Source organism: Arvicola amphibius, chromosome 1, assembly GCF_903992535.2.
Source record: "Arvicola amphibius chromosome 1, mArvAmp1.2, whole genome shotgun sequence".
Classification (NCBI taxonomy): domain Eukaryota; kingdom Metazoa; phylum Chordata; class Mammalia; order Rodentia; family Cricetidae; genus Arvicola; species Arvicola amphibius.
Window position 1 is genome coordinate 147,181,794 of NC_052047.1, and position 16,588 is coordinate 147,198,381.

A 16,588-nucleotide genomic window follows, 5' to 3' on the forward strand; every position below is an offset into this window, starting at 1 on the left:
GGTAGTGAGTCGACGCACGAGTTCGTGCGACTTCCGCTTCCGGTTGGGACTGTGGAAAAATGGCGGCGTCCATAGCGGCCGCGGCGTTACCAGGAGCTTTCGGGCGGCTGGTGTCTGTATGTAGCCGCCGCATCCTGGCACCCTCGGGACCCGGAGCTGGTGAGACCAGGGCGTTCTGGGGAGGGAGAAAACAGAAGCGGTGCGCCGCCGTCTGCCGCACGTGTGTCTGAGTCCGCCTTGGTGCCAGGTGTGTGTTGGTTGCGTGCGTGGTGAATAGTGCACCGGATTTGGAGTAGGAGAACCGGGGATGAGAACGCGATTGCTTCAACTCGTTGTTTAATAATGACAAACGCTCTTAAGCTTGTCTGTAGGTCTTATATTGCAAAACTACAAACAGGCTCAGAGAAGTACCACCCAGGGTCATATAGAGGGTACTTAAGAAAGTAGCGATTCAGAAACCGCTATATATGGAGGATTTTGACGCCTGAACGTGGACATTTGTCCTCGGGCTGCTAGCCACCCTCGGATCTGAAAAAATGACGTTGAAGGAAGGAGTGAGTGGTTTTGATGTTAGGGTCTTAGAGCATGGGATGAACCATCTTGAAACAGAACTAGTACCCAAGTGGTGTGTCTTTAGTTTTGTTGGCCATGCTTTTAGCTTTGAGTATGTGTTGTGTGCATGTATGTGTGCAAGTGACTGCACATGCCATTGTAGAGACCGGATGACAAATGTGAGGTGACCACTGTTTGTCTTCTACCTTTTCTTTTTTTTAAAAAAAAAAGACTTATTTTGAAGTTTATTTTTGTGGGGGGTGTCTTATAGATGCATTTTAGTAAAGGTGCTTTTGGAGTCTAAAAGAGATCAGATATTAATCCCATAGATTTGAGGAGAAAAACTACTAACCCAGGTCATCGTGGACGAATTAATTAAAGCAAACTTTTTTATTCATGCATACGGCTGCTTTCCCCAAGGCAGGGTTCAAGAGGTCAGCGTTCAGGCATGGGCGAGATAAGGGTTCTTATAGATTAAATCTGTCTAAAAGAGAAATAGAGCTCACACAAAGGTGAACCCAGCACTTGGGATCCCATGCCTTTAATCCCAGCACAGGAGTGATATGGCTGAGTGGAGAGAGGAGTATAAAGTGGAAGAAGACAGAAGCTCAGATGCTTTCTGAGGATTCGTGGAGACGGATGTAGTCTGAGGATTCAGTCTGAGAGACAGCATTCAGTCTGAGGTTTCGTAGAGAGGATTTATAGAGACAGGATTGCCCCTTTGGTCTGAGCATTGGTAGAGGTAAGAACTCTAGTGGCTGGCCACTCTACTTCTCCCTATATTTGACTCTGGGATTTTATTATTAAGACCAATTAGAATCCGTGCTACAGCAAAGCCTAATCCTTGAGAAACAGATTTAATCATAAACATGAGTGAACCTAGTTTGTCTTTACCATAAGATGGCTTTCATGCCTAAGATGGAGTCAGGCTGATTTTATCACAGATCCCCTGGAACTGGAGTTACAGGTGATTTTAAGCTGCCATGGAGGTTCTAGGAACTAAACTTTGTTCTCTCCAAGAGCAGCCAGTGCTCTTAACCACTGACCCATCTCTCCATCCCCTCCCCACTTTATTTCTGAAGGTTTCTCACTAATCCTGGAGCTGGCTCTTTTGGCTAGATTGGTTAGTCACCAAGCCCCCAGATCCCTTTGTCTCTACTCGCGAGTGCTGGAATAACAAGCAGGTGGTGCTATGCCTGGGTTTTTATTTTAATGCTGGTGATCCCAACTCAGGTTCCCTCACTATAGAGCAGGCGCTTTATCCACCAGGCCATCACTGGTCCTCACCTGGACATTTTCAGAGGCAGGTTGAGATACAGTAGGTCAAACCAGACCCTAGCGACAGATCTGTGTATTCCATTACAGTAACTACCTACCATGTTTCTCTTGTTCTTACAGCCTCCCTCTGGTCTGCTTCTCGAAGGTTCAATTCACAGAGCACTTTGTATCAACAAGGGTAATAATACCAATATGTGGGTTTGGTGGGTTTTCTATTCATCTGTAGAAATGTTACTTTCAAGTTAAAACTTCTCAAGCTGGGCAGTAGTAGCACATGCCTTTAATCCCAGCACTCAAGAGGCAAAGGCAGACAGAACTATGGGTTCTAGGCCAGCCTGGTCCAAAGAGCAAGTTCCAGAACAGCAAGGCTACATAGGAAAACCCTGTGAAAAATAAAACAAGAAAACAAACCAAAATGCTTCTCTAAATTTGAGGCTGGGCATGATGGTAGTTTGTTAGTACATGCCTTTAATCGCAGCACTTTGGAGGCAGAGGCAGATGGATCTCTGGAGTTTGAGGCCAACCTGATCTACATAGCAAGTTCCAGAACAGCCAGAGCTACATAATAAAGAGACCCTGTCTTTAAAATTAAAGAAAACAACAACAAAAAAATTCTCTACATTTTGATGGGGTTGTGGGGACTATAGTTCAGTGATAGTATGTTTGTCCAACATAGTTGAGGCCTTGGGTTCCACCTCCAGCACAAATGTGCACACACACACACACACACACACATCAAACAGAACTAATGCATGCATGCATGCATGCATAAGTTACATATATGCATACTCCCAGAACAGTATCTGACATACAGATTTGGCCAAAACTGTAAGGAAACCTGCTATGTGAATATTCTCAGCAGCAGAAGCTTCTTTGATTGTTAGAAGGACAAATTACAAAACAGTCCAAAAACATGAAGAACCCCCAAGTGGCATTTCACTGAGCAGCCTCTTCTTCCAGTTCTCCTGTGACAGGTCTAGCCCTCCTACCAGACTCCATTTTCCCAGCTCCCTCTTTCTATATTCTTCATCTGGCTCTGTCCTGCACAGTCACTGAACCTAATGGCACCCAAACAGAGACTCTTAGAGAACAGCTCCTTCCAGCTATTCCTGGTCCCCCACACCATGGAGTTCATATTCCTAGAGACTCTGAGAACTGGTATGGTAGGAAAGTGTCCATTCATTGCGCAGATGTGCACCGAACTATTCTGTGTGGTTGTGAGTAGCATAGACAGACAAGGCTTAGGTCTGAAGTCTGCATATTCCCCTGGGGACAGAACAGCTGGAACTCCTGCGTTAGTGATCTAGAGCCAGCATTAGTGTTGTGGGTCTCATACCCCTCCATAGCAGCTTGTGCGCACACACCCTTCTGACACCACACAACTGTTCTTGGGCACTTGAAGCTGCCTTTCATGTGTGTGTGATGTGAGTTTATGAAATGGCTTTGCAGAAATGTTCCTAAGACCTCTCTGAGTTCACCACCCTGGGAAGAAGTGGTTCTGCCAGACCGTGCTGAAGAGACCAGACACCACGCAGGTAAGACTTTGCAGGGGCCGGGCAGAATGGCCTTTATAGTCCTTGCACTTGAGAGACCCAGGCAGGAGGATTATTGAGTGTTCAAAGCCAGCCTATACTCTATTTCAAAAACTAAAACAAAAAGGGAAATGAATGGGTAGCACCTAGTGTCCACTCTCATGAGCCACTGAGTTAATCATTGCCATGGAGCAAGATAGCGGCTGAGTGCTCTGAACCACAGCACATGTGAGCCCAACATTTAAGGTGCACGCTCATTTGATAAATAGTCCTCTGGCATCTGCACGAGGCAGTCGTGATGGGAGTGGGGAGTGGGTGCACCTCCATCTCCAGCTATGTCATGTGTTGGTGCACGCCTGGCATCCCAGCGCTCAGAATCACAAGTTTATGTCCATCCTGGGCTACGTGTCAGGAAAGACAGCCCAGTTGAGCCAGCTGTAGTCACATCTGCATTTCCCAGAGTTAGAAGTGCCCATTGTTGCGGACAATCTTCTGGCATTTAAAATATTGTTTGAGATACTGTTTAAGATAAATACAGTCCTGCCTAGGGGTCTTGTGGACTTGGTGAGAGGACTTTCCACAGCTATCAGAATCCATGAATGTCACCCTGATGTAGAACAGCAAAGTGTTTGTGTGCAGCCTGTGCAGACCCTGCCTGTCCTATCTAGAGCATGTCTGTCACTGACCTGTGTGCTCACTCCACTGCACTATTCAGGGCACCACCACCAGGAGAGGGCTGCATGTGTTTGGTGTGTGCATCGTTTGGTTTTGATGTTTTTGTTGTTGTTGTTTTCTGAGTATTTTTGATCTGTGCTTGGCCAGTTCTGTGACGGTTGAGCCCAAGGACACTGAAGGCTCTTCCTCATTGAGCCTTCACCAGTGATGTGAGGAGCTGCTTCTGGCCTCAGCCTGTCTCCAGGACAGGCATTGTCATGTCCATCCTATGTGTTCAGCCCTTGGCCTAGGGTTGGGTCTCAGTGCTCAGTTGGTGCCATTCATGGCAAAGTTGAGGGCTAGGGGACTTGAGCCAGAGGGTGATAATGGGAGCAGAGAAGAAGTGGGGAGAGCTGTCAGCTCAGAGAGACAGAATTCTGGCTCCTTAACTGCAGAAGGACTGTCCTTTCACTTCTCAGACTGCATACACCATCACCCTGGGGTGTAGCCCAGGCTAGACTCAAACCACTACAATCCTTCTGCTTCAGCCTCCCAGGTACTGGGATTATAGGCATGTGCCATTCATGTTCAGCTTGCCCACTGGTTCTTAATTGATTTTATTTTTTAAATAAAAAAGCAAAACAAAGTGAGGGTTCTGCGCCAGAACTCCACTCCTGTCCACACTCCTGAGAGCACCAGCCTAACCCTGAACCTGCCTACTGGGTGGGTAAGCAGGGCTGACGGATTGCAGGGAGCACCCCTCACAAGTGGATGGCCAGCGGCCTGTCCAGGGGATGACTGCCACCTGCTGTCCTGCAGAGGTTGTGAGGAAGGTGAATGAGCTGATCGCCACGGGGCAGTACGGCCGGCTCTTTGCTGTTGTGCACTTTGCCAGCCACCAATGGAAGGTGACCTCTGAGGACCTGATTCTAATTGAAAACGAGTTGGACATCCAGTGTGGAGAGAGGATCCGGCTGGAGAAGGTGAGGTGCAAGTTGTTTGGTGGATTCAGGGACTCGGGCACCAAGTGTGCATCGCTGAGAAACAGGAGTCCCGGTCACAGTGGATGGGGATCAGTGCTGGGCAGAGCAAAGGGGAAACCAGGGCTGGTGGAGGGTGAGTAGGCCAAGCGCACCTCCATAGAATTTCAGTCACCAGTGTAAAACCGCCAGTGGAACTCAGAACGAGCTTTCCAGCATCTGCTGTTGCAGGGAGGCCGGGAAGTTCTAGCAGGATGCTGTGTGGGCAGCAGTGATGGCAGCCAGAGCCGCTTAGTGTTGTTTTACTCTTTACTCTTTTGGGGGTCCGCCACCCAGCTCCCAAATAAACACACACAGAGGCTTATTCTTAGTTACAAATGCCCAGCCTTAGCTTGGCTTGTTTATTGCCAGCTTTATTTTTTTTTTAACTTAAATTAACCCGACTGCCTTCTGTCTCTGGGCTTGCCTTTCCTGACGTCTGTGCGTCTCCCTTTCACTCTTGCCCCGTGGCTGGCCGGCCCCTAGCACCGTCCTCTCCTCCTCCTCTCATTGCTCCTCCTTCTCTTCCAGGTTTCTCCTCTAGCTATACTCTCTACCTACCACCCCGCCTGCTTCTGCCTTGTTATTGGGCCATTCAGCTCTTTATTAGATCATCAGGTGTTCCAGTCTTACTGTGTGGCTGAGTGGGTGACTGGCCCCTGCCGTCCTCCTCCCCTTGTTCTCTTATTGCTCCTCCTCTTCCTCTTTTCTATTAATACTCTCTCATCCAGTTTGTCCTCTCTGCCTGCTAGCGCTTTCTATCCTTGCTCCTCCTCGCTATTGGCTGTTTAGCGCTTTATTAGACCATCAGGTGTTTTAGACAGGCAATGAATCACAGCTTCACAGAGTTAGACAAATGCAGCAGAAACAAAAGTAACACACATTAAAATCATATTCCCCAACAGCTTAGTGTGATCATTTAGTTTTTATTTGAGACAAGGTCTCTTGTATCTCAGGCTAGCCTCAAACTTGCTGTGAGAACAAGACTACTCCTGATCCTCCAGCATCCACCTCTCCAGGGGTGGTGGGGTCAGAGATCAGCTTGCAGAGGTCATTTATCTCCCTGCACTGTGGGCCCTGGGCCTCTCTGTGTTTTCAGTTCCCTATCCAGTTTCAGCCTGTGGGCATCGCCCACTCCCTGCTCTCAGTGGTTTCTGTGACCTTGGTGAGGAGCCAGCTATTAAACATGCTACATTTTATCCTCTCAGGTTCTGCTGGTCGGGGCAGACAACTTCACACTCCTCGGCAAGCCACTCCTCGGGTAATGAGCTGCTAAACGCTGGGCTTGGGCAGGGCCTGGGCTGATTCACAGACTGGACACAGTGTGGTCGGGCCCAGTGGGGATTGCTGCACATCTCTGTGAGAGCTAATGCAGCATCCTGCTCCATTCTGGAGGGTGCTTGCTGTCCCAGGGCGTCCAGCCTTCCATCACAGTGCAGCTTCTCTTCCATTTGTTTTATTTTGGTTTGTCACGATAGGGTCTTCCTCTGTGCCCGCCCTGGCTGTTCTGGAACTCACTTTCACAGAGATGCACCTGCCTCTGCCTCACGGCTGTGGGATTAAAGCATGTGCCACCGAAGCCGGCAGCCAGTGTGGTCTTTCAGATTACCCGAAGGGCTTGTGGTTCGGCTCAAGAGAGAGTGCCTGCCTGTTAAGCTTGAGACCCTGGGTTTATGTCTCAGCACCACAAACAAAATTTAAAAAAACAAAATAAAGTTTTCTTTGTTGTCTTTTTGAGTTTAACTGTGTAGCCCTGGTTAGACTGGAACTCACAATGTATACTAAACTGACCTTAAATTTGTGGCCATCCTCCTGCCTCTGCCTCCCAAGTAGTGGGAGGCCATACCTGACTAAAAGACTTTTTAAATATTCTTCATTATGCTTTCTTACTATTTTCAAGATGTTTAGAGTGAACAAACCAGATGTAGCGCATATGTCTGTTTTCCCTGCACAGGAAGCAGAGGCAGGAGGATCAGAAAGTCAGAGTCACTCCCTGGATGTAAGGGGAGTTCAAGGTCAGTCTGGGCTGCGTGAGACCTTTGCAGAACCAGGAGGTCTCTGGGGTCCACCAGGGTGCCAGTAAGGCTGAAGCTGTCCAGGAGCACTCTCCGACCACCGCCTAGTTGTCCTTTCCTTCCTCTTTTCTAGAAAGGATCTCGTACGTGTTGAAGCCACAGTCATTGAAAAGACAGAATCATGGCCCAGAATCAACATGAAATTTAGGAAAAGGAAAAACTTCAGGAGGAAAAAAAGTAAGTGCAAGACAGTGAGTGTGTTGGGGCTCCCAGCACAAGTGGTTGTAGCCTGTGTTTCCTGCCAGGTAACTGGGCAAAGCCACGGTGATGTCATGCCAGTGTTTCTGGGGTGAGGACCCCAGTACTACTCACATTACCCCAATGCAACATAGCAGATGTGAACCCAGTATGGCACCCACCTTGAGACATGGGGGGCAGCAGTGGTATTTTGGGTGGTTTTGGAAAACTGGAAGCAGCTCCCACATGCGCCGGGTATAGTTGACACTCCATGGCACAGTGGGCTTGGGTGTGTGGGGCTGAGGCCAGCTGAACCATGCAGGGCAGGAGGGAGCACCAGTGCCTCTTGCCCTCCAGTCATTCTCTCTTCTGGAGTAAGGGAAGTTCCTGAGGGAAAGCACAGAGTACCCTCAGTGCAGGTGCCACTGCCCCTCTTCCCTGAGGGAGCGCCTGGTTATTAGGCTCTAATAGGTGTGACCCATCCTGTTACCTGCTTTGATTTCTTGTAGACATTTGACATTGTTCTCAAAGCATAGCAGATAGAGGGACACAGAACACCAATCCCTGCAAGGCAGAGGTGCCCCGAGGGCAGGGCCCAGGATCACAGTGGCTGCAGAGTGTCTCTGGGGTGTCACAGCAGCGGTTATGACCAGACGCAGTGCTCAACCTGGGTTCCCAGCACTAAGGAAGCTGAGGTAGAGTTCCCAGCCAGCCTGGGCAACACAGCAAGGTCCTGTCTCAAACCAAGCTCAGGACCAGTGATATGGCTTGCAAGTAAAGACACTTGCCAACCCCAGAACCCACATAGGAAGGAGAGATTTTACCTATATTGATCTAAACGCGCACACACACACACACACACACACACACACACAGTGGCAGCCTGCATGCACATACACAATAAACGCAATAATAAATTTTTTTTAAAGTCAGCTTTCTCCCTACATCACCCCCAAAATAGTAAGAGTGGCAGGTGCAAAAGCTGTCCTAGGCAGTGGGATGTTGTCTCATGTGCCCACCCCAGTCAGGAGCGCCATAGTCTGTGTTAAGAGGGAACCTTGCCTATCCCTGACCCTCAGAGTGAGTTGGCCCATCCTCCCCTCAAAGCTTTAAGGCCAATGCAGCTAGAGGAGCAGTCCCTAGCTAAACCGTAGGCTGCTGAGGTTCCAGCATTCTGCAACTGTAGGTGGAGCCCATGGGGTGAGTGAGGTGGTCAGTACACATCAAATAAAGACAGGGGGAGGGGACATGGCCAGGAGGCAGACAGCATGCACTGTTGGAGTGAGCTGGGACCGGCTGTCCGTGAAGGAGATGAGGCCCAGCCTGTGTTAAGGTTCTCTCTTTCAGTCATCGTGAACCCACAGACCATTCTCCGGATTAACAGCATAGAGATTGCACCTCGTTTGCTGTGACCACAGAGCGGATATCTAAGAAGCATGAAAATAACCTCAGGTCTGCACTGAGGATGCTGAGGCGGGAAATCACAGGTTCCAGACCAGCTTGGGCTACACAAGACCCTGTCTGATAATAAAAACAAAGTATTTTGTAGGAGACTGAGCCAGTTCGTGCCTGATTATTGGTGGACATCCGCCGTGTTTGAAGGGCCATCACCCTGAGCCATAGCAGCAAGCCTGGAGAAAATGACTGGCCAGCCCTCACTCCAGCCCTGGCCAAGCTGGCTACCTGAACAGACAAGAATGGTATTCTTAGCAGAAGGGGTACTGATACCTGGGAAAGGGGGCAAGACCAGGTTAGCAGAATAGCTGCTGGGATTGGGTATGTGGCCCAGGTGGCAGGCCACTTCCCTAGTGTGCAGGATGCTCTGGGTTCCATCCCCAGCTCTCAGAGGATGAGACAGGAGGATCCCAAATTCAAGGTCATCCTTAGCTGTATAGTAAGTCCTGGGCCAGCCTCAACTACATGACCCTGTCTTGGAAGGAAAGAAGCTGATCCAGGATGGAAAGCTGCAAGTGGTAAATGATCGATACCGAGCATCAGTGGCTCTGCTTTTGCCTCCATTGCTCCATCAGGTAGAGGTCACAGTACAGGGTGGTCAGTGTTCAACAGCCCCAGGATGGAGGAGGGCACATTGCTTTCTGGAGACAGTAACAGGATGGGACAGAGGGGAGCTCTGATCCTGGAAGGATTTGACTACAGAGCTGTGACCCTGTGAGTCAGGCCCATCTTGGGAAGGACCACCAGGAAGGTCCCTTAGGCTCAGAGGATCACAACCAGAAGCCTGGAATCAGGGAGGTGCTGCAGGCTGTTCACAGGAACTGCCAGTCTTCCACTAATGCAGCCTGTGTTCAAATCTCAATGATTTTCCTAGCTGCCGTAAGGAATCACCCTCAGAGTTGTTTTTGAGTCACAGTATCACTCTATGTAGCCCAGGCTGACCCTGAACTTGAAGCAATCCTGTCTCAGCCTTCTCAGTGCTGGGTTTATGTGTGCACACCACCATTCCCAAAGTGCACGTTTGGATTGGGGTGGGAGGCAACTCCTGTATAACTTGTATCAATCTCCTCTCTCTCTCTCTCTCTCTCTCTCTCTCTCTCTCTCTCTCTCTCTCTCTCTCTCTCTCTCTCTCTCTCTCTCTCTCTCTCTCTCTCCTGTCTGTCTCTCTGTGGGGGGACCAGGTTGCACATGTGCCACGGAGAACAACTTTCAGGACTCTGACCTACACTGCACTTCTTTCAAGACAGTTTCTCCACTATTGTGTAAGCCAGACCAGCTGGCCATAGAACCCATGGAGACTCCTGTCTGTGTTTTCCTGTAAGTGTACTGGGATCACAGACGTGGCTTATACATGGTTCTGGGAATCTGAACTTGAGACTCCAGCTTGTGCAGCAAGTGCTTTACCCACTGAGCATCCCCAACCCAACTGCTTGTACTATTATGTGTATGTCTGCATATGGGGAGGACAAAGGGGTTTCGTTCAAATCAGCTAGAGCTTGAGTTACAGGCAGTTTGTGTGTTTGTCAGACATGGATGCTGAGAATTGAACTCAGGTCCGCTGCTAGAACAATATATGCTCTAAACCACTGAGCCATTGCTCCAGCCCGTCCCAGAACATTTAAAAGATTTCTCTTGCTATTTATTGTAGGCAGAAGTTCTTGTCCCTCCCATCAGTTCCCACACAACCAATACAGAGGCTTGACAGTAATTATAAATGCTCAGCTGATAGCTCAGGCTTATTACTAGCTAGCTCTTAGAACTTAAATCAGACCATTTCTTTTAATCTACATTATGCTGTGTGGCTTTTACCTCTACTTCATTTTGTGTGTCCAACTCATTCTGTATCTGCCTGGCAATGCCTCTGACTCCACCTTTCTTCTTCCTAGCATTCTCAGTTGGGCTATCCTGCCTATACTTCCTGCCTGGCTCCTGCCAATCAGCTTTTTATTAAACCAATCAAAGTGGCAATTCTTCACAGTGTACAAAAGGATTATTCCACAGCAATTCATAGCTCATGCTGGACCCAGGAAGCCATCTCCTCCCCTCCTGCTAGCTCAGTACCATCTCTGAGCTTCATCAGCGTGTATCAGTGGTTCTCAGCCTTCCTAATGCTGCACCCCTTTAATACAGTTCCTCATGGTGTGGTGAGCCCCAACCATAAAATTATTTCATTGCTTCTTCATAACTGTAGTCTTATTACTGTTAGGAATCGTAAATGTCTGGTACACAGGATATCTGATATGTGACCCTGTGAAAGTGTCATTCAAACCCCAAAAGGGTTGAGACCCACAGGGTGAGAACCACTAGTCTATAGTTCTTTGACTTGTACATGTTTATACTTTTCCTTTTAAAAAAAATTTTTGACACAGGGTTTCTCTGCGCAGCTCTGCCTGCCCTAGAACTTTGTAGACCAGGCTGGCCTTGAACTCAGATATCCACCTGCCCCTGCCACCACTACCCAGCTCATTGTTTTGTTTTTAAGATGGTATATACGTCAGCCTGGCCTCTAGCGGAGCATGATCCGGGCCGTCTAATTCTGCTGCTCCACCAGGATGACTGGGCTCACTGGTGTGAGCGTGGACGAGAACACACCATTCCTACAGTGCTGGGGGTGGAGCCCAGAGCTTCCTGTGTGCCAGGCAAGCACTCTGCCAGCTGAGCTGTATCCCCAGCACTGTTGTTTGGTTTGTGGTTTTAAACTTTATTACTAGTGTGTCTGTGTCCGAGATTGGACAGACGTGTCTGAGTTCACATGACAAGGCCCCATCTCACCAGCTTGTTTGTCCATTTTTTAAGACAACCTTTGGCAGACTGGTGGGATGGCTCAGCAGGTAGTGGCTTATCACCAACCCTGATAGCTTGAGTTCAATCTCCCAGACACTGACTCCGACAAATTTTTCTGAGCTTCAAACAAAGTTAAATGGAATTTAAAGGTTTTATTTATCTGTTTATTTATATGTACACGTGAGTTTCTGTGTACCATCTGTGCGAAGGAGATCAGAGGAAGCCAATCAGTGAGTCCTTTGTCCTGGAGTTAGAGGAGTTGTGTTTTGTCCTGTGGATGTTGGGGACCAACCCCTGGTCCTCCACAAGAACAACAGACACTTTCTTTCCTCATTTTTTGAGACGGTTTCTCTGTGTAGCCCTAGCTATTCTGGAACTCATTCTGAAGACCAGGCTGGCCTAGAACTCGAGGAATCTGCCTGTCTTTCCCCCCCTCCCCCCCTCTACCGCCTGGAGATCAGTAAACACTCTTAACTGCTAAACTACCTCTCTAGTCCCAGTACGTATAATTTTTAAAATAAGCCTGTAGTCCTAGTACTTAGAAGGTGGAAGCAAAAAGATCAGAAGTTCTAAGCCAGCTTTGGCTCCATGGAAAATTTGAGGCCAATCCTGGCTATGGGAGACTGTCTCAAAATAAATAGAACCAGACATAGTGACATACGCCTTTAATACCAGTCCTCAGGAGGCAAAAGCAGATGGGGTTGTGTGTTCGAGATCAGCCTGGTCTACATAGCAACCTGTCTCAAAACTAATTAAAGTGAATTAAAACAATCCCCAATTTCATTCTACTGGTGAGCCAGATGTAGCCCTCATGAACAGTTGGAACACCTCCAGTAAAATGTGGCAGTCTGGAAGGTCGCAGGTCACCCTCAGGAAGGTCAGGCAGGGCTAGTGAACCAGAGTTTGGGGAGAGACTCCAGCCTGTGTTTATAGATACCCACTTGGGCCTGGCTCTCAAAGCACTCCCTGTATGGACTGTACTGTGACAGCAAGGTTCATGGTGGCCACAGGGCTCACAAGGGGTCTGTCCCAGATGCCACGGGACCTCAGCTTTCCTTTTGCATGTGGCTCTGGGGACCAAGCTCACAACAGCAGGTACTGTGCCCACACCCCAGGCCTGAAGCAGCTCCTCAAGATAACAGGACATTAGAAGGTGCCGTGCCCTTTGACACACATCCTGGGTAAGCCCCACCCTGTATCTTTTTTTTTTTTTTTTTTTTTTTTTTTTTTGGTTTTTCAAGACAGAGTTTCTCTGTGGCTTTGGAGCCTGTCCTGGAACTAGCTCTTGTAGACCAGGCTGGCCTCGAACTCACAGAGATCCGTCTGCCTCTGCCTCCCGAGTGCTGGGATTAAAGGCGTGCGCCACCACCACCGCCCGGCCCCACCCTGTATCTTGATGGCTCAGCAGCTCCAAGTGCAGAGATGGGAGATGGTGCAGAGGCACAGCTGCCTGAGACTTAGCAATACGTCGGCTTCCTCCTCTCCCATCCAGGTGATGGCTTCAGGGAGACAGTTCTCCACTGGGGTCCTGGAAATCCAAGGACACAGGTATGGGCACCACTGACCAAGCTGCTGGTGGATGCTAACAGCTGGCAACAGCTTACCACATTGTCTCAGGAAATGATTTCTGAACAAAGGTCATTGTGTCCTTTTAAAGTAAAAGCATGGGGCTAGGGAGATGGCTTGGTTAGTACCCTGCCTGTCATACAACCATAAGGGTCTGATTGAATCTCCAACATTTACATGAAAAGTCAGGTACTGCCCCAACAACCTGAGTTTTATCCCCAGGACCCACATAGTAGAGAGAGAGAATTGATTTCCCCAGGTTGTTTGCTGACCTCCACAAACATGCCCTGTCACATGTGTGCCCACCACACATACACGCACACACACACACTCTAAATAAATAGGTAGATAAATGGATGGATGTAATTTTTTAAAGAGCTTGGCAAGACAGCACATCAGTAATCTCAGCGCTCATTGTGGATTAACCCCTCTGTACACTGAAAATGTGTTGTTCTCATTACTAATAAAAAGCTGATTAGCCAATAGCTAAGCAGGATTTCCGGGGCAGCGAGAATGCTGGGAGGAAGAAAGGCAGAGTCTGAGGAGTCTCAATTCAGATACAGAGGAAGCACGATGTGTACAAACTGAGGTCACTAGCCATGAGCCACATGGTAGAACTCAGATAAGAATTATGGGTTAATTTAAGTTATAAGAGCTAGTGAGTGGGACTGGAGAGATGGCTCAGAGGTTAAGAGCACTGACTACTCTTCCAAAGGTTCTGAGTTCAATTCCCAGCAACCACATGGTGGCTCACAGCCATCTGTAATGAGATCTGGTGCCCTCTTTTGGCCAGCAAGCATACAGACAGACAGAACACTATACATAATAAATAAATCTTTTTTAAAAAAAGAGCTAGTGAGTAATAAGCCTGAGCTATTGGTCTAGCATTTATAATTAATATTGAGCTTCTGTGTTAGTATTTGGGGACTGGTGGGCAGAAAAGTTCACCTACAATTCAGGGTGCAGAGACAGGAGGATCCCCAAGGTTCACAGCCTATCTAGCTGAATGTGTGTGCCCCAGATTCAGTAGGAGACCTTTTATCAAAATAAAATAATAAAATAAAAAACAAGGCAGAGAGCTGGGTGTAGTGATGCATACAGCCAGCACTTGGAAGGCAAATACAGATGGATCTCTAAGTTCAAAGCCAACCTGGTCTATAAAAAAAAGCCAAGGCCTTTTACATAGTGATACCCTGTCTCAAAAGGTGATGGGAGGGGGGCAGAAGCAGAAATCTAGGCTTGTTGGCCCCACCTTTAAACCCAACACTTGGGGTGCAGAGGTAGATAGATTCCTATGAGATGGAAGCCAGCCAAGGCTACAAAACAAAAATGTATCATGAAACCCACTTAAAAAAAAAAAAAAAAAAAAAAAACAAAGTGGGTAGGCCAGTGAGATTACTCTGTGGCCCTGACTGTGCAAGCCCAAAGACCTGGGTTCGATTCCTGGAACCCACAGAAGGTAGGAGGAGAGAACAGATTCTGTTGTTTCTTCCAACCTCCACACCAACATGTGGCACATGCACACCTACATGAACATGCACATACATACACCACACACACAGAACACATACAAAATAAGACATCACACTGTGTTGAGGCCACCATGCACACCTAGAGACTACAGAAGACCAGCGAGATGCCACCCTAGTACACAAAGGGCAGTGCCCAGGCTCAGGAGACCCCTGGGCACTGTGGGGGCTTTCCCTCCATCTCCTGGGCATCCTGGTCTTATCAGGACACATTCTGCATTTGAGGCTGGGGACCAGACAGCAAGCCGATGCTGGTCCATCGACTCACTTCCCTCCAGCTCTGAGCTGAAGCCCTGCCCCTCTGCCTGCTCACATGGGCAGACTGTGCCAAAGGCTCCAGCCCACCTCACCCCTGGCTTCCCCTCCAAACCCTATCCCTCAGCCACTGTGACTACTGCACGTCTTCCAGGGCAGGTGTTATACAACGGGTCTTCCTTCTGTTTCCAGCCCTAGAGCCCCTAAACCATCCTTTCCAGAAGGACAGGATTGTCTTTTGCTATCTGCAATGAGCCGGCTGTTGTTTGGGTTTTGTGTGACGTGGGGTCTTGCTCCATATCCCAGGCTGGCCTCGCATCAGTCCTCTCTTCTCAGCCGGTCCAGGGTTGGGGCTGTAGGTGTGTGCACTGCCTTTGGCCACACCTGAGTTCATGGTGTTGAGGGGCTTCATTGGGCGAAATGGGCCAGGACCAAGGATAAGAGTCTTTGGCAAGAGCAGGACTGGATTAAGTTCTATGAAAACACAGGCATGCAAGTGCAAATCTCTCTCACACACACAGTTCTGTGAAAACACAGGCATGCGTGCGCATAACACACACACACACACACACACACTCACCTTTTTATAGAGAGGCTATCTAACAAGTTCCCAGGAGTCCTTGGCTAGAGCGAAGCCTGGCTGGGAGGGGACTGGCTGTGCAAGCCTGAATGTGTAAACAAATCCGCAGGAAAGCTTCCTTTCTTTCACCTGAGGGTTTCTGGGAAGAGAAGCTGACTGGCTGAGCACTCCCCCCCCCCTCCCCCCCAGTGCTGTAAAGTCAAACCCTCAAGTGAAACCCTGCAATCCAGCGACAGCCTGCAGAGCAGGTGTGTCTGGCCAGTTGGCTCACAGGTGAAGGCCTTCTTTTGGAGCTGCAATGTTCCCCTGGTAGCAGTGTAAAACACAAGCAACTGTTAATGACAAATGCCTGAGGTGCCTGTTTAACATGTCAAAGTGGACCTGGCCTCCAGGTTCTCCCAGCATCCTTCAGTCCCTACCTGCTGCAGGTTATAGCTGGCATACCTCACCCTCTACCCAGGGGCTGGGCTGCGCTTTCCCCAGAGGCTCTTCCCTATATAATCCAGACATTTTGGCTACCCTCCCCCTTTTGTACCTTTTCTCCTCCTGGTTGCTGCACCTGGTTACCTCTTATGTGCCCCCCCCCGCCGCACCTCCCCACATGGCCCAGCTCAGTCTGGCCATGTCCACTCTGGACTCTCCCAGATGCCCCTGCCCTGACTATGCTCTCCCACCAATCTGCAATAACCTCTCTCTTCACCGTTTGTAGAAGTCAAGTCCCTCCCCTTTCTTTTCTTTCTTTTTGTCATTCAGCAGCTTTCTGGTTTGACTCTTCCATGTCCCCTAAAGGCCTATGGACTAAAGGTTTGTGCCCCACGGTGGTGGCACTCTTAGGTGGGGCCTGGCAGGAGGAAGTTAGCTGCCTGGATGGGGGTCACATCAGTTAGTTACTGTGGCAGAATCCCATACAAGGATTTCTTTCAGCCCAGGCTTTAAGGGACAGAGCCCATCATGGCCCCGAGTCAAGTGGCAGGAGCAGAAGGTGGCTGGTCACATTGCGCCCTTAGTCGGGAAGCAGAGAGAGGTGACTGCCAATGCTCAGTGTGGAATCCCAGCTCAGGGCAGGTCTCCTCACCTAAGGAGGTGTGTCCCCTAGGTGGTTCCAAATCTTTGACAATGACGGAGCCATTGC

General features: G+C 49.0%; 1 protein-coding gene across 1 annotated transcript; it reads left to right on the forward strand.

The window, feature by feature from the left end:
• Positions 1-13: 13 nt before the first annotated feature.
• Positions 14-8,844, forward strand: Mrpl21 (mitochondrial ribosomal protein L21). The gene is made up of 7 exons (XM_038329119.1): positions 14-159; positions 1,951-2,008; positions 3,280-3,365; positions 4,836-4,999; positions 6,244-6,296; positions 7,184-7,287; positions 8,635-8,844. The coding sequence occupies exons 1-7, from the start codon at positions 60-62 to the stop codon at positions 8,697-8,699; spliced, it is 630 nt and encodes a 209-aa protein (XP_038185047.1). The 5' UTR covers positions 14-59; the 3' UTR covers positions 8,700-8,844.
• Positions 8,845-16,588: the final 7,744 nt, after the last annotated feature.

Coding starts and splice junctions, on each gene's coding strand:
- Mrpl21 (XM_038329119.1), top strand. CDS start 60: ATGGCGGCGTCCATAGCGGCCGCGGCGTTACCAGGAGCTTTCGGGCGG. Junction 160..1,950: donor ACCCTCGGGACCCGGAGCTG/GTGAGACCAGGG, acceptor TTGTTCTTACAG/CCTCCCTCTGGTCTGCTTCT. Junction 7,288..8,634: donor AAACTTCAGGAGGAAAAAAA/GTAAGTGCAAGA, acceptor TCTCTCTTTCAG/TCATCGTGAACCCACAGACC.